The sequence below is a fragment of the Miniopterus natalensis genome, chromosome 13, assembly GCF_054644295.1.
Source record: "Miniopterus natalensis isolate mMinNat1 chromosome 13, mMinNat1.hap1, whole genome shotgun sequence".
Lineage (NCBI taxonomy): Eukaryota > Metazoa > Chordata > Mammalia > Chiroptera > Miniopteridae > Miniopterus > Miniopterus natalensis.
In genome coordinates, this window is record NC_142093.1 from 48,682,245 (window position 1) to 48,703,981 (window position 21,737).

General features: G+C 45.5%; 1 protein-coding gene and 1 long non-coding RNA gene across 2 annotated transcripts; both read left to right on the forward strand.

Moving 5' to 3' along the window:
• The first annotated feature begins 49 nt into the window (after positions 1-49).
• LOC148091672 (uncharacterized) lies at positions 50-2,467 on the forward strand. The gene is made up of 3 exons (XR_015715538.1): positions 50-200; positions 756-825; positions 2,356-2,467. It is a non-coding gene; the product is annotated as an uncharacterized LOC148091672 (long non-coding RNA).
• A 16-nt stretch (positions 2,468-2,483) lies between these two features.
• ELMOD3 (ELMO domain containing 3) lies at positions 2,484-21,133 on the forward strand. The gene is made up of 11 exons (XM_016201789.2): positions 2,484-2,644; positions 5,806-5,883; positions 6,370-6,439; positions 9,837-9,905; positions 10,840-10,931; positions 12,139-12,262; positions 12,514-12,636; positions 15,151-15,281; positions 19,232-19,308; positions 19,614-19,741; positions 20,142-21,133. The coding sequence occupies exons 1-11, from the start codon at positions 2,591-2,593 to the stop codon at positions 20,339-20,341; spliced, it is 1,146 nt and encodes a 381-aa protein (XP_016057275.2). The 5' UTR covers positions 2,484-2,590; the 3' UTR covers positions 20,342-21,133.
• Positions 21,134-21,737: the final 604 nt, after the last annotated feature.

The window sequence follows — 21,737 nt, forward strand, 5'->3', positions numbered from 1 at the left end:
GGCGGCGGGACCGCGGTGGGAAAGCTCTGGGAGCTCTGGGGGCGCGTCGGGCGAGCCCCGGGGCCCTTAAGGAGGGGGAATGTGGGGTGCAAATGATGGTCCTGGGGCGAGGCAAGGCTGGGAGTTTCAGGATTGAGAGAGAACCCCGACGGGGAGGCCGGAGACGTGGGTTCCGGTCCGCGCTCGGCCGAGGACCTGAGGCAAGTCGCTTTGCTCAATTTTCCTCACCGGACAGAACACGTCCGTCGGGACTCCTCACAGCCTGGCCGGCCGGCTGGCTTGCTAGATGGAGATCTCTCTTGAGATGTGCGCATCGCAGCTGGCGAGCGCCTGGCCCCGTGCCCCCAAACTTGGCCAGTAGTTTTGGCCGCGCCCCCGCCACCCCCCCGCCCGGGAATGGCGTTGCCTGCGGCGGGGGCGGGTCCCCGTGGCACCTCCCTCCGGGGGCCGTGAGGGGACCGGGGCCGGCCAGCGACGAGCCTGATGAGAGAGGATCAGGGAACTGTCCTACCTATATACGCATTTGTATTTGCGGTATGAACTCCGTTTCTAAATTAAATACCTATCCAGAGAGTTTAAGCTCCAGCAAGCAGTTAGAAAATCATACCGGTGATGGAACCCCTAAAGTGGAGGCACCGTAAATCACTTAAAAAGGATTCCTCTTTTTAGGGAGGCCGTTTCCTCCAGTCCAGTGGGAGTGACTTAAGAACTTCGAGTACTCGCTTGTTTGACAGTTTGCTCTTTTCTTTCTCTAGTACAGACAGTAACTGTCGCTATTGAAGCCCCCAGCGGTGCTCCAGCCACAAGGGAGGCGCTAGCTAGCAGGTGTGTAAAGCTTCGCGTGCTTCTCTGCGTGACTCACTTCGTGCGCAGTAACGGAAGGGCCTTCCTGAGATTGCTGTCACCATACCTGCCTGTCACCTTCCCAAGGCTGGCCGCTGTATGACTGTTTTGCTGTCATGGAGGTCAAGGAGGAGGGGGAAAAGGGAAACAGATGCTGAGGCCCCAGAGGACATAGTGAGAGAGAGCTGGTTCCTGAAGTGCCATGAGTAAGGGGCTCTGCCCTCCTTTTTAAATTACAGTGAGCCAGATGCCCAGTCCAAGAGCCTGGAAGTATTCCTGCTCTTGGTTTGAGGAATCAGTGTGACCTACCCCAACAAAGATTCCTGTCTGTGACTGGCAGCCAGTTCTTAGGGAGTCCAGATAATATTACCACAGTGGAGGGCTCATAGAGATGACACCCTCCTTCCTTAGTCACCCTAGTCTGTGAAGTATGATTGTCAGTTGTGTGTAGGCCATCTGTCTATTCTGATCTGGCTTTTTTTTTAAATAATGGAGGGAGGATGATATGAAGCCCAGATCAAAGGCAGTTTTGTTTTGTTTTTTAAATATGTTTTTATTGATTTTAGAGAGAAAGCGGAAGGAGAGGGATACAAACATAGATGAGATCAGCTGCTTCCTGCACGCCCCATACTGAGGATTGAGTCAGCAACCCGGGCATGTGCCTTGACCGGGAATCAAACTGGCAACCTTTAGGTGCATGGGATGACATTCAGCCAACTAAGCCACACCGGCCAGGGTTGATCTGGCTTTTTAAAAATCCTCACCTGAGGATATGCTTCTTTTTTCATTTATGAGAGAGATCGATCACTTGCCTCCTGTACAAGTCCTGAACAGGGATGGAACCTAAAACCTGGGTATGTTCCCTGACCGGGAATTGATTTCAAGACCCTTTGGTGTGCAGGACGATGCTCTAACCACTGAGAATACCAGCCAGGGCTGATCTGACTTTTTGTTGTGACACATCCATGGGTCCAGTTCCCCCATGATGAAGTATAGGCCTGTCCAGCCCTCTTCCTAAGGTGGATGTGGAATGAAAGACTAAGCCAAATGGGCTAAGCAGCTGCAACATGTACAATATTGGTGACAACTGAAGAAGGCTAGGCATTGTGTTGCATTTTGAGTTTCTACCGTCATAGGAACCAGACATAGTATTATAAGCCCCCAGACCCAAGCCTGAGCACTTCAGCTAAGATCACCCCTCAAGGTGCCACTCATTATCCTCATCCCTTTGATAAGCTCACCCAGATCCCATTAACTTCATTGTCAGAAACAGAACCCCACCACTCACAGTGGTGCTGCTACCTTGTGGATACTAAGAATCCAGCCCTCAGACTCCTGCAGGGTCCCCTTCTTTCCATCCAGTGGCATGGGTAGTAAGAGGTAGGCATTTGGCTAAAGCAGTTTATTTATTCAGAATAAATTTACAGCTGCCTAAAGATTTTAAGAGTTTTTCTCAAGAGGCATAACTGAATGATGAAACCAGTTTTCTCTTTAATTTTTTTTTTTTTAAAGGGCGGAGGCACCAAGACCTCAGGGACTTCTTTCAGTGCTCACAGAAACCTCCTACACCCTGGTGATGGCACATTGGGACTGTTTTCTTGCTCTAAGTCTGAATGACTGCCAAAAAGGAAGGCAAAAGTAGAGCAGTTGGATCTCTGACTCTGCCCATAGCATCTAATCTCAGACTGAGATTAAACTCCTTTCTGAGCCCAAGGACATAGCTCACTTGAACAAATGATTTTGAGTCATGAGTGAAAAATCTTGCTCTTTCCAGAGTGAGAAAGAATTACGAGATGGACAGGTAAGCAACCACTTCTTTTTTTTTTTTTAATATATCTTTATTGATTTCAGAGAGAGGAAAGGAGAGGGGGAGAGAGAGACAGAAACATCAATGATGAGAGAGTCATTGATCAAACCCGCAACCCGGGCATGTGCCCTGACCGGGAATCGAACCCTGATCACCTGGATCCCAGGTCGACGCTCAACTGCTGAGCCACGCCCGGCCGGGCAAGCACTTCTGTTTGGGGAAAAAAGGTGTTGGTTTGGGATACATCATTAATAGTAATAAGAGCATATATCAAGAGAATTTGGAGCTTTATGTTTAGAAAAATGTTTAGGAAAAACCCTCATTATCATTCTCTTTGTTCTATTAGAAGAAGTTTTTTCACCTCTGGGTCGATGCCTTTCCTGAGAGCTTATTTTCTAAGTGGGTTATGGGATTTGGATTTGAATTTGCTTAGGTGGAAGGAGAATTTCAATGAGGAATCTTCCCAGAAATTTGTACAGTATTTCATCAGTTTGGATTATTACCTTATTGGCCCTTTCTGTCACACACTGCTTGGGCCTGATTATCCTCAGGGCTGTTGCTTCAATGTGACCTGTCTTTGTGTGAACCTTACCTTTCCCATGATTTTTACCAGAAATATATTCTTTTTAGAGAGAGAGGGGGAGAGAAAGAGACATTAGTTTGTTGTTCCACTCCTTTATGCACACATTGGTTGATTCTTGTATGTGCCCTGACCAGAAATGTATTTTAAATGGAGCCTGTGGGATTTAGTGGCTGGAACTAGGACAAAGCCTTTGCTTTGGGTGCCCAGGAAGATTTCTTCACTGTACTAAGACAGGTGAACTGTATTTCGAAAGGAAAGTCTTTGGACCCTGGAGGGGACTGAACTGGAGAGGAGAAGGAAGGATGAAATGAATCCTGAGTACACAGATCCCTGCAGGGAGTTGTTCAGTATGATGAATCACCAAATATTTTTGATAACATACTTTGTGAATTAGTACTATGTGAATGAATATGGGAAATAGAAAAGAAGTACAGCGGAACCTCAGTTCTCGAACTTAATTCGTTCCAGAAGGCTGTTTGAAAATGGAATCATTTTTTCCCATTAGAAATAATGTAAATTGAATCAGTCCATCCCAGATCCCAAAATGATTCCATTTTAACCTTTCTTATATACAGTATATGTCTAATGTACTGTTTAATCTATAAATAAATGCTTTAAAAACAAAAAGGACATGAAATGTATAGTAAAAAATGAGAATTTAATAATAAGCAACAAAAGCAAAAAAACATGAAAATATTCACAACACAGTTTCCTGAGATGTTAACAACATGTAGTGGTAAACTGACTCATACTCTCTCATTCTTTCCTTTGTTGCCTGAGAGATGTGTGGCTGATCATACAGGTATCAGCGTGAAAGGGTTGTCAGGTTGAGAAGGGAATTGTTCAAGATGGGAGACGTTTGAGAACCAAGGTTTGACTGTGTAAGAGAAGGTCCCTACGCTCAAAGCAGCAGGTTCTGGTTGGGGAGATAGGCTGCTGCAGAGAAACTTGTGGTACATTTAGAAGGGCTTTCAGACTTAGAGAAGTGAGAGACCATTGTAGCCCTGGTTGGTAAGGTAGGCCACCTTGAGGAGATGGAACTAATTTTGAAGGGAACAGAGGACACAGAGAAGTTGGAGGTGGGTGTGTATTCTAGAGGAAAATGACATGACCCCAGGAATAGAAGTGAAAAGAATTGCAACAGTGTGTTCATTGGATTGAAGTGGGAAACACTAGTGCTTAGGCATCATGAGGCCGGTATGGAGGAGTTGGCTCAGCTGTGGTGTGTTTAGGGTGTCCATTCTTGTGTTCCAGGCATAAAAAATCAAAACTGAATTTAAGGAGTGTTAGCAAAAATTCGTAGGAGGGATTAGAGTAATGGGATAATCTGGGATTCCAGGGCCTTGGCTTAAGCAATGATTCCTTTATTAGTTACTGTTCTTTAATTATTATTTTTTATTTTATGTATTTTACAGAACATAATACATTCACATAGTTCAAAATTCAGAAGTATAGAGGATATGCTGTGAAAAAATTGCCTTCTACCCTTGTTCCCTGGCCACCTAGTTTTTATGTTGGAGGCAAAGTTACTACTTCCTTGGGTGTAATTCTGGAAATAGCCTCTGCAGAGACAAGCAATTATGTTTATGTATTTTTTAAAAATACAAATGGTAAAATAGTGTATATAATCAGCCCTTTGCATTTTTACTTAATATATTGTGATGATTGTTTCATATTGTCCATAAAGCACTTTCTTATTCTTTGTTATGTCTATATAGGCTCTCATTGAGTGGATATGCTTTAATTTATTTAATTAGTTCATTAGTGGACATTTATGGGGTTTTTTACCTTTTTGCTATTATAAACAGTACTACTACGAATGACACTGTAAGCATTTCATTTTGCACATGAATGAGTATATCTGTTAGATGAATCCTAGAATGCAGTTGCAGGCCCAGAATGTACAAAGCATGTATGATTTTGTCAGGTATTGTCAAGCTATAGAGGTGGTAACAATTTACTCTCCAGTATTTGGTCTTTGATAATATCCTAAGTGAAAATATTATCTCAGAGTAGTTTTATTTGACATTTCTCTTGTCATGAGTAAGGTTGAGCATTTTTTCATATGTTTAAGAACTATTTGTGTTTCCTTTTGTGTTAAACTGTCCATATCTATGTCTGTTTTTCTACTGGGTTGGGTTTTTTTTCCTTACTGGTTTATAGGACTAATTTTTAACGTATTAGGTAAATTAGCCCTATTTTGGTGATATGAGTTGCAAAAAGTTGGCCAGGTGGCTTTTTTAAGCTCTAATAGGGGAAAAGGTTTGGCTGAGCAAAAAAGCCAAAAGTGAGGGAACTGCCTCACTGAACTTCACTTATTTAGAGCCCTGAGACCTTTAACAAAGCCAGGAAATCGTATAAGATTTTTGAGATAACGTTAACTCATCTTTTTGCAGTTTTTCTTAAAACTAGATTAAACAGAGGCTTTCCCTTGTAGTATTCCCTGTAGTTAACTTCTTAGGAGTTCATCCATTTGTGTGTGTGTGTGGTACTGGGAAAAGGTGTGACATTTAAACTGTAATCTTTGGGGGCTGACATGTGCCTGGGAACCTGACTCTGGTTTGTCTTTCAGGTTGATAGTGTGTCTGCTGGGAACTCTCCACCATATGACAAGGACAACAGTGCTCTTCTGGCTTTCAGAGGAATTCATGTACATATTGCCCACACCTTAGTACCTCTGCCAATACAAGTTTTTGTTGCATGCTGCTGTGTAGTGCCAGGAACCCATGACACAGGATGGCATAGATCCTGCCCTCCAGAAGCTCACACTCAGGAGAAGGGGTGTGGGGCACAAACAAGCAAAACAACCTCTAATAAAATAATTGCTATAGTGAAGCAGAATATAAGGTGCAACTGTAATACCAAAGGCACACCACAGTCTCAGCTGAGTTGTGTGAATTTTTGATAGTTTACTATTCATGGAAGGCATATACTTCCCCACATCACCCAACCTCTACATCATAGCTGAAGTTTTCCAGGTGCCTCTCTTTAAGAATGGCTTTAATCTACCCATCAGGGTAGACTAGATCCTTCTGGCCTCCAATTTGAAGGACATTCAGTACAATGGGTAGGATGTGCTTGTGTGGTTGGGGGGACATTGATTCTACCCTGACACTAAAGATCACTGCCCCTGCAGATCTCGGATTTGAAGAACCACAGCGTCCTCCGGTCCCTGACAACAGAAGCTAATGGATGGGCAACAGGCGGTAAGGTCCACTTCAGGGCCCTTGGAGCCTGGGTGGGGCCCAAGTCAGAGCTCTCTGTGGACCTGATATTCATCATTTGAATTTCTCACTACTTGTCCCACAGAATTTTGTAGATTTATCATTATTCAGGGAAAATTTGAATCAACCTGGAGGAGTCACAAGATCTGAGTTCTAATCTAGCTCCACTAGCCCTGCTAGTGACTTACTGTGTGCCTTTGGGCAAATCATATAATCTCTGTGTCTACAATGGAAATAGTAATACTTCCTTTATCCTTAAAAAGATACAATAATAATGAAATAAGACAGTATATGCAAAAAGGCTTTGAAAAAGCACCCTATTTTATCTGCTTTACATGGTTCTTTCCTATATTACAGGATGGGACAAAAGTAGGTTTACAGTTGTTTGTATGCAAAAATAATACAATAAATAGTAATATAAGAATAAACTCTGTGTTTCGAGTACTCTTAACTGTAAACCTACTTTTGCCCCACCCTGTATATTTAAAGCTCATTCCACAGAAAGACACCCTCACCAATTCAGAAACACCAGTTCTGGAGCCATACAGCTTTGATTTAGGTACTGGCTCTCACCCTCCAGCTAGTTAGTTAATCTTTCTAACCCTCACTTCTCATCTGTAGAATGGATTGTACCAGAACAGGTATGATGGGGATTTTAAAAGGATTAAATGAGATAATGTCAAGGGCTTAGCATGCAGAATGTAAATCACGGAGAGAACTTGTTGATATGTATTGTTATCTTTACATTCTGCAAACTGAAATTTTAATCTCCAAAAATAGGGGGCTTATTAAAAATATTCCAAGGTAGAAAAATTATTTGGAAGTCGATGAAATGTCTTTTAATAGCATTTTGTTACCTTAAATTAAAAAAATATTTTATATTTCAGTACCACTGGCATTATGTGCCCGATATTTTTAATTGTATTAAACAATTACAATTTATTTTGAGATTGCTCTCAGCTAATTTAAAGCAGTAGGCTGACTAAATCAGCAGTGATGTTTACTAGGTGAATAAGTGGAAGAGAGCCTAAAGAAAGAGGCAGTTGAAAAAAGACAGAGAACCATACTAATGTGTTTATTATCCTGAAAACTTCCGTTTTGCCTCTATAATCTTCTGTTGGTGGAAATTAGTATTCATGTAAGTATCATCTTCAGATGGGGAAGGAGTCTACCTGGTTCCAAAAGGAAAGGAAAGACACTCTTCCACAGTTTGTGCTCTTTGTCTCCAGTTTATAGGCCCCAGATTGCAATTGCTAGTTGGGACCTGTACTTTCTTTTTATTGATTGATTGATTTTTTGAAAGAGAGAGAGAGAGAGAAACATCAGTTTGTTGTTCCATTGCATTCATTGGTTGATTCTTGTATGTGCCCTGACTGGGGATTGAACCTTCAATTTTGGAGTATTGGGATGACACTCTAACCACCTGAACTACCTGGCCAGGGTGAGATCTGTACTTTCGGTTGACTAATCTGCTGTCACAGCAAATTTCTACACCCTTGCTGGTGACATTTCTGCTCCTTGATCACAGTCTTTGATCGAGTTATTTGTTGGTGAGTTGTGTGGGGTGAAAGATCAGTCAGGTTGCTTGTAATGAGGATCTGAAGTGTGAAGAGTCAGTAAACCTGGGTGTAAGTGAGAAATGAAGGGTGAGGAGCCCCTCTTTAGCGTCTTAAGCATTCATTGCTGCTGTTCCACTCTTCTCTTTTTGTTCAGCCACTTTGTCCCTCCTTTTTATCTCCCAAGGGTCCAGCATGCAGGGAAATGAGGGAAGTGTTTTGTTTGTTTTTTACCATTCATGGTTAAGTATTCTGTAGTCTGTTGAAGTTATCCATCTTGGAAGCCCTGAGGTTCTGTGTCTGCTGCCCCACCTAGAGTTTGCGGCTGGCAAGACTGAATTTCCCAGAGGTCCAGACATTTAGGACTCTGAACCCATCTCATCTGCCGCCACTATTCATTGCGCTGCTAGACCCAAGCCCATGACTCTGTCTTCAACACTAGCTACATGTATTGAGCATTTTCCTTTGGGCCACATACTCCCCAAAGAATTCGAAGAGTTACATCATCGTCACAGGAGTCCCATGATTGATTACAGGTGGTTAAGTAACTCCCCCAAAGGAAAAGAGCTAGTAAGTGGTAGAGATGAAACATTCATGAACTGTAAACTCTAGAGCCGGGATGGGGAACTTTTTTTCTGCCAAGGGCCAGTTGGATATTTATAACATCATTCATGGGCCATACAAAATTATCAACTTAAAAATTAGCCTGCTATATTTGGTCAAACATTTAATTGAATTTATTGAATTTTTAGTCCCACCTGCAGTTGCCTTGGCTGGGCCAGACCAAATGATACAACCTGAGGGCCGGACATTCCCCACCCCTGCTATAGAGTGTGCTTTCAGGAACTATCAGCTACTGCTTCCCAGCTGCTTTCTTTTCCTCATTACCCAGTAGTGTTTTGAGGTTTTGATAGAATTTCATTTAATTAGCAAGTATATTTTCACAACAGTGTATTGTCATGTGATGTTCTCAGCCAAGAGTTCAAGGCAGAGAGGAACTGTCCTAAACTGCTTTACCACTGAGGCTGGAGGGATCATGATTTTTGGTATTTAACTGAAGTCCAGTCATCCTTTCCACTATTTGTTGAAGTCCTCCACAGCAAATGGGAAAAGCCAGTGACAGGACACACCACTGGCAATTTGGGCTAGAGAGCAACAGCTGTGGTTTGGAGAAAAGGGCCATGTAGTGGCTATAGAGAGCTGTTTTTCTTCTGCTTTTTCCCCCCTTTTGTTGAGCTTTCATTCACTCATCAAATGTTTGTTGAGCAAGTATCATGTGTCAGGCACTATGCTAGGTTCTAGAGAGCCCTGCCCTCATGTAGCTCAGTGCAGTGGGAAAGATAGTCACAACACTGCGATGAGGCATCCAGGTGAGGGTGAAATCAGAATTAACTGCAGGATGAGAAGGAGCTACACCAGAAGGGGTTGGAACTGATGGCAAGAGCACCTGGGGTACTGACAGTCAGCGGAGGGAGAGCAGTCTGTGCCACGGCACTGAAGGTGGGAAGTATAGAAAAACTTTAGCTATTCTGTATGTCCTAGGACAGAGCTAAAGAGGTATAAAGGGTCCAGATTGTGAAGATACTTAGATACTGTAGTGAACACTTGGGTTATACCTTAAGAGTTATGGAGAATCCCTGGTGGGTTTTGACCAAGGGGGCCACGAGAGGACATCAGATCTCCCTTTCTAAAATCTCACTCTGGCAGCTGTGTGAAGAGGGTATCTGAGGGCAGCAAGACCCAGGGCAGGCAGATAAGGCTGGGAGCTGACAGTAACCCAGACCACCCAGATCTCAGAGGGTCTCCTTTCCTCACTGTTGCAGTTGTGAGCCCAGAGGTGCTCAGAGCCCAAGAAGAATGGGAAGCTGTGAACAGCATCCAGCCAGAGACAGGTAACTGCAAGAATGGCACTATCTCCATACAATCTGCTACTGGTAAAGGTACTGTCCACATGTGAGGCTCATGTTTCTGTGACTGGGATTAGGAGACAGACTTCCTGAGTCTTCTTATTTTAGCTGTGTGACATTGAATAAAATCTCTTTCCAAATCCAAAGATGACATTCTGGAGGAAATGGGAATAAATGCCATGGGGGAAGGGCTGCCATCTACCCGACCTTGAGAGATGACAGGGAGGACGTTGGCCTGGGTCAGCTTCTGTAGGGTGATGAGGTTAGGTATAAGGATGGAGGCAGGAGCCAGGGCCCTGCATAAGGTTGAGCAGGTTGTTCACTCTACAAGGAAATCCCTGGAGTTGAGGGCTGAAGCCATCTGCTGGAAGGCTCTGAGGGCTTGATGAAAACTCTCACATCCCTTTCTGAGAGTTATAGGAAAGCAGAACTAGAACCCATATCTAGCTTGAGCCCTGGAGAGATGTTATTGTTAAATGACAAGTTAATTCCCTGTGGACTGGAACAAAGAATGGAGAGGGGGTCATTCATATACAGATTGTGAGAAGGGGCAAAGTAGAAATTAGGAAAGACCTCTAGGCAAACCTGTGGCATGTGCTTATGTGGGTACCTACTCTAGTCAGTGACTTGCCCCCTCACAGATGAGTGGAATTTAGGGAACCCTGAGGGGCAGATCTATCCATGCTCACTGCATACGTCGGCTCAAGCTGCTGAACAGCCCAATTCGAAAAGGGAGTTGGCCCAGCAAATTACGCCAGCCTCTTGAAAGAGGATTGGTTGTAATAGCTTTGGGTGTCTGATGTTGATAGCTGGAAGCCAGTTCTGGGCTTAGGGGTGACAACTGGAAGGCCTCAGTGAATGGTTGCTGACACAGTGACTACTGTTACAAATCCTGGGGTGTCTTCCTCTTTTGCCACAGGGAACCAGACCAGCTCAGACCAGCCTGGGCAGCTGATCTCCTTCAGTGAAGCCCTGCAACATTTCCAGACTGTAGACCTCTCCTCCTTCAAGGTATGACAGTAGAGAGGTTCGGTATCTCAAGCAAAGCACCTTCTTCCCAGGAGCCAAGTTTCTATCCCACCAGGATAGGGCACTGGGCAAGTAAGATGGAAGCTTCCAGTTGAGGGTGCTACCTCACTTAAAAAAGGTCGTGGGGCACAGGATCATGGTGGCCAAAGACCTGTGTTTCATGGAGAGCCCCAATGGCCTTTCTGGGACTGTGCCCCAGATCTCCCGTGGCCCTGTCATACAGAGGTCCCCATAGCTGCTCCCTGTTCTTCCCTCTTAGGGATGGGGAGGTCTGGAATCAAATGCTAGATAGTTCCTTGGGGAAGCAAGACAGCTTGCCCAGAGAGCTGAGTAATTAATTCATGGCTAATGTAGGAAAATCTTCCATTTTCTCAAGGTATCAGGAACTCCCTAGGAATGTAAAAAATATGTAAGATTGGGAAAAGAAAGAATATTGAGAATAAAAGCTGGCAAGCTTTCTGGAACATCTTGAGTAACCAGTAGAGTTTAGAGGAATGTGATTTCAGATCTTCTACCTTAATCTGGCTCAAGAGAGAGGCTGAAAAGACAGGAATCAGGTTGCTAGAAGTTACCCAAGTTTGTTTTAAGGCAGGTGGCAGTGGCCCTTAGCAATAAGTCCACATGACCTGATTTAGGAAGTGCTGGTTGTGGTAGTGGCAGAGGCTTTAGCTCCCCTCAGAGGTATCTAGCTCCATAAAAAGTCTCCACTAAACTCCCATCCCCACTGGCTCTCTCATCCTGGAATTTGAGAATGCTGTTAGACTTTATAAATTATGTCCTTTGTGAAAAGAGACAGAGACAAACATACAAAGGCTACTCAGAAGAAGCCCTGCTGAGAAACCTAGTCTGGTGGTTGTGGGACCACATGGGGGATTCCCCACAGCCAGTCAATGGAATAGCTAGTTCTGGAAGAGCCCAAAGGACCAAATGTAGACAACTGACAGATAATGCCTATGCTTGGGGACATCTCTCTCTGTTTACAAAGAACCTGGGAGCTGGGAGAGCCTGTCTCCAGAGATTCCAGAGATGCTTCATAGTTTCTGCCCTCTTTCCCTGGCCTGGAGACCAGCCACTTAATTAGGGGATCTACTTCTTTGTGCAAGAATGGTCTCTGTACTCAGCCCAATGACAAGTTCATTAAAGCAGGTGAACCCTACACACTACCCATTACCTGCAACTTTCTCCCCAGAAAAGAATCCAGCCAACAATTCGAAGGACTGGGCTTGCTGCCCTCCGGCACTGCCTCTTCGGTCCTCCAAAGCTCCACCAGGGTCTCCGTGAAGAAAGGGACTTGGTCCTCACTATTGCTCAGTGTGAGTGCACTGGTGCTGCAACAGAGCAGGTGCTGCATATGAGGTCAGGCAGAGTGCACTGTTTGCCTACCCTGTTACTAAGCCTCACCCAAGGGTCTTGCATTTTCCATGCTGGCGTGGGGAGCAGGAACTGAGGGGTAAAAGTCTGGGAGAACAGGGTGTCTTGAGTACAGTCTAGATCTACCTTGAGAAGCACTCAGTCCTCTCCTGAAGGGCAGTCCAACAGAGAGCATGGGTGTGTTTTGGAGCAGGTGGCCTGGATAGCCAAGACCCAGTGCATGGCCGAGTCCTCCAGACCATCTATAAGAAGCTGACTGGCTCCAAGTTTGACTGTGCCCTCCAAGGAGATCACTGGGAAGATCTGGGCTTTCAGGGTAAGAGAGGAACGGTTCATCTTCTTTTTCTGGACCCCTGATTCCAGGACTAGAGTGAGATCCCAGGGTCTCCCTGTCATGCCATCACCATGAGACAGGATGTCTGGGAAAGCATTCCAGGAAGAGGGTAGAGCAAATGCAAAAGCCCTGACAAGCATGACTCTGTTAGAGAAATAGTGTGGCTGAAGTGGAGAAGAGGGCAATAGAAAGGTTCACTTGTGGTCTTGCAGACCATTGGAAAATACTCTAAGTGAGGTGGAAGCCATTGAGTGATATGATTTGAAATCTGGTTTTTTCTTTTTCCTCTTTTCCATTAATATTGATGAATATTGATTTTATTTTATTTTTGAGTGAAACAAAATGATTTCACCTGCTTTTGGATTGTGCTACCTTTTTTCAAAATCATGCAAAATTATACTTGCATAGAATAGGAAAATATCTTAATTTTAAAGGAAACTTTATATGCCCATAATTAATTGACAGTCTGTTGGCACTGACAATATGCTTAAGTCCCTTTTTCCTCCCTCATATGTAATTGTCTTAAATATTTCCTCGTATATGTCGAAAATCACATGAGTGTTTGATTTTTGTGTCAGCCATTAAACAACTTAAAAATCTCAAGAGGAGGAGCAAAGTCCGTTGTATTTACACATATATTTACTCTTTCCACTGTTCGTTCTTCCTTTCTGATATTCCAGGATACCTTCTTTTATCATTTCCTTTCTGTTCAAAACATTCTTTAGCCATTTTCTTACGTAGGTCTACTGGGGATAGATTCTCTTAGTTTTCCTTCATCTGAGAATGGCTTGATTTTTCCCCTACTCATAAAGGGTATTTTCTCTGGATATAGACTTCCAGATTGACAGTTCTTTTTCAGCACTTGAAAAGTGTGCTATCTCCATTTGGCCTTCATGGGCTCCTGCCATTTGAATTATTTCTGCCTGATAGTTAAGTTGTTTTTCTCTGTTTTTTTGGTGTTTAGTTTGCCGCAGTTTGATGATGATGTGTCTTGCTTGGTGTGGATATCTTTCAGCTTATTCCATTTAGGGATTGCTTAGTTTCTTAGATCTGTACGTTTATGTCTTTTGCCAAATTTGATAAATTATCATCCATTATTACTTTGAGTACTTTTTCATCACCACACTTTCTCCTCTTTTGTGGGACTCTGATGACACAAATGCTACGTCTTTTGTTATTGTTCCACAGGTCCCACAGGCGCTGTCCATAGCTCATAGATCTCTGAGGTGCTGTTCATTTTGTTTTGTTTTTTCCTCTCTGTTGTTCAGATTAGTTAATTTAAATGGTTCCATCTTCAAGATCACCGATTCTTTCCAGTTATCTCTGTTCTGCTGTTGATCCCATCCAGTGAGTTTTTAATTTTAGTTATGTTTTTAGTTCTAAAGTTTCTATTTGGTTCTTTATATCTGATACTCCTTTACTGAGACTTTCAGTTTTTCATTTCTTTTCTAAGTGTGTTAGTAATTTCTTACCAAAGGCATTTTTATTATAGCTGCAATGGTAGTTTTCTATTGTTGCTGCAACAAATTACTGCAAGTTTAGTAGCTATAACAATACAAATTGGTTAGTCCTGTAGTTCAGAAGTCCGAACCAGGTCTCACTGGGGTAAGATGAAGGTGGCAGCAGAGCTGCATTCTTTTGGGGGACTTCAGGAGAGAATCTGTTTCCCTTCCTTTTTCTAGAGGTTGCCTGCATTCCTCCTTCATAGCATCTCTCTGAGCCTGATTCTGTTCTCATATCTCTTTTTCTGCCTCCCTCTTTCACTTTTTACATTGGGCCCACCAGATAATCCAGAATAATCTTCTTATCTACTAATTAGCAACTTTAATTCTACCTGCTTCTTAATTGCCCCTTGGCCTGCAACATTACAGATACATAGGTTCTGGGGATGAGGACCGGCATCTTTGGAGGGGCCATTATTCTGCCTACAGCACCTGCTTTAAAATCATCAGATAATTCCAACCTCTCTGTTATCTCAGTGTTGCTATCTACTGATTGTCTTTTCTCACCTAAATTGAGATTTTTCTAGTTCTTTGTTTAACAAGTGATTTTTTAATTGTGTCCTGGACATTTTGGGTATTGTGTAGTGAGACTCTGGATCTTCTTTAAGTCTTCTATTTTAGCAGGCCTCCGCTGATATTGAGCCAGGGGGGAAGGGGTGTCACCTCATTACTGCCAGGTAGGAAACCCAGTTACCCCACTTGGCCTCCACTAATACCACTGGCTGGGAAGGGCAGGGGTGTCTCATTACTGTTCCCATGTAGCCTCCACTGACATCCACTTCACTTCCACTGACACTCCCAGAGTGGATGGGGGGCTACATAGCACCAGGAAAGAATAAAGCCTCACTTTTCTGACTGCCCTGCTAAGGGGCATCTTGTTACAGTCAGAGGAAGCCTAGGCTCTCCACTTGGCCAATAACTAAGTCATTGAAGCTCACAGGAATTTCATTATTGTTCCCCATCACCCTCAATTTCCTTATGGTTTCTGTTATAGGAGCAAATCCAGCTACAGACCTGAGAGGAGCAGGCTTCCTTGCCCTACTGCATCTGCTGTACCTGGTGATGGACTCAAAGACCTTGCTGATGGCCCAGGAGATTTTCCGCCTGTCTCATCACCATATCCAGGTGGGGCTTTGGCAGAAAGCCAGCAGAGAGGGCTGTGGAGCTAGGACCTGGGCACAGGGCTCTTTGAGAAGCCAGCGGGCCTCGTGGGTAAATATCTCTAATTGCTGAGAGCTCTAGGAGGGCTGAGGCAAACTAAGAATGGTCTCCCCTGTCAGTGCTGGAATCTGAGCTCTACAACTCATTAGCATTTGTTTCAAGCATTACCTCAATTCCCCAGAGCCTCGGTTGCCTCATCTTTTGAATGGAAATCATGGAAACCTCAGCTGGATGGTTGGGAAAATTAAAGGAGATGATGTACAAAAGCACTGGGCACAATTGTGATGTTAGTGTTTCTACTCGCCACCCTCTCTGAGGAAATACCTGAGCCTGAAGGAGGAGAGTCCACCTTTGTGTGCCCCATAGAAGAATGTTTGCCTCCAAGGGTCAGGTGACACGTGGAGTTACTGACAGGCCAGAAGTGGCTTCTGTAGCCCTCAGTCTCTGTCCAGGCCTGCTCTCTGGGCTTGGGTTTGATGGTTTTCCCAGTTAGTAAAAGGTGGTAGGTAGTCCCTCCATTTTAGAAAATGAATTTGACCTGTTTCTTGTCATGCATCTCCCAGATTTGTGAGACCTGGAATTCATTAACTAAATATTCAGCACCTCTTGTGCTAGTTATTGCTGTTGATGCTTGAGACACATCAGTGAGCAAAAGACAAAGATACTTTCAGCAGAGAAGACAAGACAGTAAGCATAACACATAATACACTATAGGATATGTTAGAAGGTGATGAGTGCTAGGGAAAAAGCACAGGTGGGGTGGTTTGGAGAATGTGGGGTGGGGGGTACTGTATTTTATGGGGTGGTCAAGGTTAGCTCTCATGAGAGGGCGAGACTTAAACCAAACCTTGAAGAGGTGAAGATGTTAGCCAAGCTGGTTTCTGGGGGAAGAGTATTCCATACAGAGGGAGCAGCTACAGCACAGGGCCTGAGGAGACAGTGTGTCTGGCATGTGAAGGAATAGCAGGGAAGCCAGCTGGAGCAGAAGAAAAATGGGAATGCAGTAGGAAAGGAGGTTGGAGGGTAACAGGGACCAGATGATGTAGTGCTTAGTAGGTATGATAAGGACTTTTGATTTTTCCCTGAGCAAAATGAGGGTTTTCAGCAGCTTGGAACACATGATCCAACTAAAATTTTTTAAATGGATCCTATGAGCTGCCATATTGAGAATAGTCTAGGGCAGCAATTTTCAACCGTTACCATTAAGAATTTTTTTTTTTAAATATATCTTTATTGATTTCAAAGAGAGGAAGGGAGGTGGAGAGAGAAATAGAAACATCAGTGATGAGAGAGTCATGGATCAGCTGCCTCTTGCATGCCCCTCACTGGGGATCGAGCCTGCAACCCAGGTATCGAGCCTGTAACCCGGGCATGTGCCCTGACTGGGAATCGAACTGCGATCTCCTGGATCATAGGTTGATGCTCAACCGCTGAGCCACACTAGCAGGGCAGCACAAGAATTTTTAAAACATGCCATTCCTATTTAGTCAGGGGCACCTACTTAGGCTGGTGCTGTGCTTAGTATTTTGCATATGTGGTCTAAATTACTCCTTAGAACAGCTCTGTGAGGTAGGTTGTGGGATAATAGAAAATGTAAACCATAGATAATAAAACCTATCTTGTAGAATTTTTGTAATGATTATCACCTTGACTCCATCCAGCATGGCACTTGTATCAGGGTCCCCAGGAGCCCCCAGGTTCTGATTCACTGGGAGGACTCACAGGACTTGGCAGTGAGTCGTACTCACAGTTAGATTTAGTACAGCCAAAGCAAAATCAGCAACGGGAACAAGTGCAGGGAACAAAGTCCATAGGAAACCAGGTGTGAGCTTCCAAGAGTCCTCTCCCAGTGGAATCCACAAAACACACTTAATTCCTCCAGCATCAAATTGTGCAACAAATGAAATGGTGCCAACCAGGGGAGCTCATTAGAAATTCAGTACCTAAGGTTTTTATTGAGGGCTGGTCATTCAGGCCCCATCTGTCTAGCATATACCAGAATTGCAGAATCACAGAGGGAAAGCAGGTGTTTAACATAAACTATATTATTTGCACAAAGAGTTTAAGCACAGTGAGTCATCCTGAGGGAATGGTGAGAGTCTCTCGAAATCCAAGTTCCCAGATGCCAGCCAAGGGCTAACCTTGTACATAGGCCTTTCTAAGGACAGCAGTCTCAGGCCCACTGTATTAACGCAAAGTGTATTTCCTTTTTGATTTTGAGAGATAGGAAAGCTGAGTCTCATAGAATTTGGGTTGCCTTCCTGAGGACATACAGCTAGCAGGTGGCCAGGCCAAGATCTGGAATCCAGGTGACATGGAAGACCCTGAGAAAAATCTTTGTGGAACCAGAAGGTTCCTCTATAGTTCAGTCTGTGCTGTCAAAACCTTCTGCAGTGATGGAAATACTCAAGATCTGCACTGTCCAATACAGCAGCAAAGCACAAGTAGCTACTGAGCACTTGAAATACTGCTAGGATGACTAAGAGTTGCTTTTAAAATTTTATTTTATTTATTTTTTTAAATATATCTTTGATTTCAGAGAGAGGAAAGGAGAGGGAGAGAGAGAGAAACATCAATGATGAGAGAGTCATTGATCAAGCCCACAACCCGGGCATGTGCCCTGACCAGGAATCGAACCCCGATCACCTAGGTCGACGCTCAACCGCTGAGCCATGCCCAGCCGGGCTAAAATTTTATTTAATTTTCAATTAATTTAAATAGGTACATGTGGCTAGTTGCTACCATACTCAGCAGCACAGTACATCATAACGTAATGAGTTTTCTTCCTGGGGGAAGTAGATGGGATGAAGAGACTGACTCCTGTTCTACGCTACGGAGTGCAGTGACCTGTGGGTCACTCTCAGTGGATGCCCTTGTGCAACAGTGCAAACATGTAATATCTGCAAATTCCCTGCAAAAAGCTTTCCTTTGCTTACTTTTGTGTGCATTGTTGTTTTTAAATAGGAAGGAATTTGGTCCTCTAAAAATAAAGCATTGAGGTGGACCCTGCAAGGGAGCCTGGGGCTCATCCTGGTGAAGTGCCCGGCTGGACTTCATGCTTTCCCCTCTCAGGAGTTTGGCCTGCACAGCTGGTTCTCAGCCTCTCTGTTACTGAGAGATGGGCTGGCCAGCAAGTCAAGGCTAACTTTCCAATTACTGGCACCTTCTCTGTCTGATTCGGGATGAAGTACTTATGAACAGTCAAATAACCAGAAGCCTAGAGAAGGGAGGAAGAGATTTGAAGAACCTATATAGTTAGTTAGATACCTGGGCCTCACTCTCTTGTGTTCATCCTAACCCCAGGGGGCATTCGTTGTGGTCCATGGGTGGCACATGGGTAGCTCTGGGGGAGGCCAAGGAGAGCTAATGGGTCGGGATGTTGAAGAGGCAGGAGAGCTCTCCCAGGGGTTATGCAAACCAGCTTTGGAGTGAATTAACCTAGTTGGAATACTGGTTGCACTGCCATAGGAAGGATTTTTTTTTTTTAATCCTTACCCAAGGATATTTTTTCCAGAGAGAGTGGAAGGGAGAGAAAGAGAAAAACATCGATGTGAGAGACATTAATTGGTTGCTTCATGCTTGCGCACCAACCAGGGCCCGGGATTGAGGCTGCAGCCGAGGTACATGCCCTTGGACGGAATTGAACCCAAGACCCTTCAGTCCACGGGCCAACGCTCTAATCACTGAGCCAAACCAGCTAGGGCAGGAAAGATATTTAAGGTCACCAAGCCTCAGTATCCTCATCTGTAAGATGGGAAGAAGATCCCTGTGAAAATCAAGTATAAGCATCCATAATATTGCTACTGCTGGGCTATGACTTGTTATCGCCTGCAGGCCAGGCTAGGCTGTGGAAGTTGGGAAACACAGAGGGCAAGACATAGGTTGCCACTGACCTGGTACCACTTCCATTCCAGCAATTCCCCTTCTGTTTGATGTCCGTGAATATCACCCGCATTGCAATCCAGGCCTTAAGAGAGGAGTGTCTCTCCAGGTGAGTCCCCACACTTACCCCCCCCACCAGCTGAATAGAGGGACCCAGCAGAGCCTGGTTCCCTCCCTGCGTGTCTCATTCTCCCCAGCTTTCTTCCCCACCTGCAGGCTTCTGTGGGCACTAGGCAAAGTCCCCATGCACCACCAGTAGTACGAGTGGTGCATCCTAGCCCATCCCTCCTCCCCAGCCCTGACCTCAGATGTAAAGGCTGCCTGGGGAATGGCTCCCCTGGGGGAATAGTTGGGGAGGGTGTCCAATGTCAGCCTTTGTCCACTGCTGAGCTGATCACCTCCCTTATCCTGCAGGGAGTGCAATCGGCAGCAGAAGGTGATCCCAGTGGTGAACAGCTTCTATGCCGCCACTTTCCTCCACCTCGCTCATGTCTGGAGGACACAGCAGAAGACCATCTTAGATTCAGGCTTTGTCCTCAAAGGTATGCTCTTTCTCCCGGGAGGCCTAGCTCCAGAACTCCTGGTGTCTGCAGGCCCAGCGACCTCAGAGTGGTGGCTACGCTGGTTTTGGCTACAGTTCCCTTCCAGCCCACCCTCTGGAGCTAGTTCTCCTTTCTCTGCCACCCTCTCCCTGCTTTCTGCACTTAAACCTACGGTAATCGTATTTTCTGAATCAAAAGCTGGGTCGGACAGTAGACTATTCAAAGTCGCAGTTGCCCTCGACAAGGTAGTGTGTGTGGTCTCTCTGGTTCCTTGATCTCCTTCTGTGATAAGCGCCCCATCTTGGAAGTCTCCTTCACCTTTTCTTCATAGGATCTGGGGTGGGGGTACTCCTTAGAGCTGCTAGGTCCTGGACTGTGTTCCCAGTGCTCTCTTTTCCAGACTTGGAAGTGTTGGCCAAGAAGAGCCCAAGGCGGCTGCTCAAGACCCTGGAGATCTACTTGGCTGGAGTATCAAAGGCACAGACCTTGCTGGGAGCACAGAAGTGCTGTGAGGCACCAGCCCCTCACTCCAAGGATCTCACCTTCACAGGCGTGTGTGACCTGCCGCCACCCTCATCTGAAGGCACATGGCTGGTCTGATCATCCAAGGCTGACTGATAGACTGAAGGGCTGGGCCACAGGGGTTTCAGAGGGCACATGGCAAATGTGTCCAGAACACCGTGGCTGGGCCAAGCCCCTTCACACCTCAGCAGAAGGGACGTAGGAAGCTCCTGGGCCTGGTCTGGGGAACCAAGGATCCTCATCCTCATGAGACATCGGGAGCAGTTAGACTTGACCCACTCTCTGCAGATCTGCCTCCAGAGCAAGAACTTTGCTGTCATCTTAGCTGGGCTATAGCTCACCAAGTTGGGCTCCAGGTTATCTTGATGAGAGTGAATGGATTGTGAGGTGGGAGAGTCCCATCAGGATGTTCCACATGCCCCCACATTGAAGGATGTTCCCAAGTAGGGCTTTCAGGCCCCTGGTGGTCCTAAGACAGGGACCAGACAGGGACATATAGTAGTTAGAATTTGAAGGGATATGATAGCAGTGGCAGCAGCCAACAGGGGGCAGCATGAACCAGAGCAAGATACCTGAGGCCGCAGCTGGGACTGCCTTCCTCTCCTCCACCCACCAGGCCAGTATCAGGGCCCCTGTGGGGTTTCTGGCCTTGTGTTTATCCCACTCTCATCTCTCTAGTCTCTCCTCCCCCCTGTGTATGATACAGAACAGGGCCTTGGGCTATGTCTCCATTGCTGCCGACCTAACTGCCTACCAGCTGGGCTTCCCCCATGGAGGCCGTGCAGTTCCCATCAGATGTTTTTCTAGCCTGGTTGAGGGAAGGAGGAAATTCACTCATCAGCAGTTATTGAATAAAATAATCGTTCTGGGTTAAGGGTGCCACGTGTTTTCCTCTAAGACAAGCCTTGTGCCTTCCTGGGGCCCTGTTAGAGCCAGGCACTCTAACCGGGGGAAGGCACTGGTCATGGGCTCCAGGAGAGGTTGCTCTGCCCTTGCTAAACTCCCCCTGAGTTCATGTGGTATCCACCTGCACTTGTAGGTCCAGAGACTCTTGGATACTCTTGCCAGTGGGCGAAGTGACCCTGGCTCTTGTTAAGATTGACTAGTGTGAAGCATCCATTGGGTTTTTCCTACATTTGTTTCTGGGGAAGCTGGCTCTGTTGCTCCATTCACAAAAGGGCCTCCAGGTATCCTGAGCTGGGGAGGGGAGTGGGCCGGCGAGAGCCCCACTACACTGCCCTCCTGTCCTCTGCCCTCAAGTAGAGCCGTGGATGACCACTCTAGCCCCTGCAGGCCTCTCCAAGTCTGACTCTCTGGACGTAGGGCCGGCACAGAGGTGGGGATGGCACACAGCCGCCCCCCCCGACCCCCCCCCGGAGGGAAGGGTACTTGTCAGCAGGATGCCTCGGGTGGGGGCTGGTATGGACCCTGCAGTTTGCCTGTGTCATCTTTGCTCAACCTGAACTAATCCTTG

What these genes read in the sequence shown, in the direction of transcription:
- ELMOD3 (XM_016201789.2), top strand. Translation starts at nt 2,591, where the DNA reads ATGAGTGAAAAATCTTGCTCTTTCCAGAGTGAGAAAGAATTACGAGAT. An exon ending in GGAAGATCTGGGCTTTCAGG is followed by an intron (nt 12,637 to 15,150) that starts GTAAGAGAGGAA and finishes TTTCTGTTATAG; the next exon opens with GAGCAAATCCAGCTACAGAC. An exon ending in AGAGAGGAGTGTCTCTCCAG is followed by an intron (nt 19,309 to 19,613) that starts GTGAGTCCCCAC and finishes CTTATCCTGCAG; the next exon opens with GGAGTGCAATCGGCAGCAGA.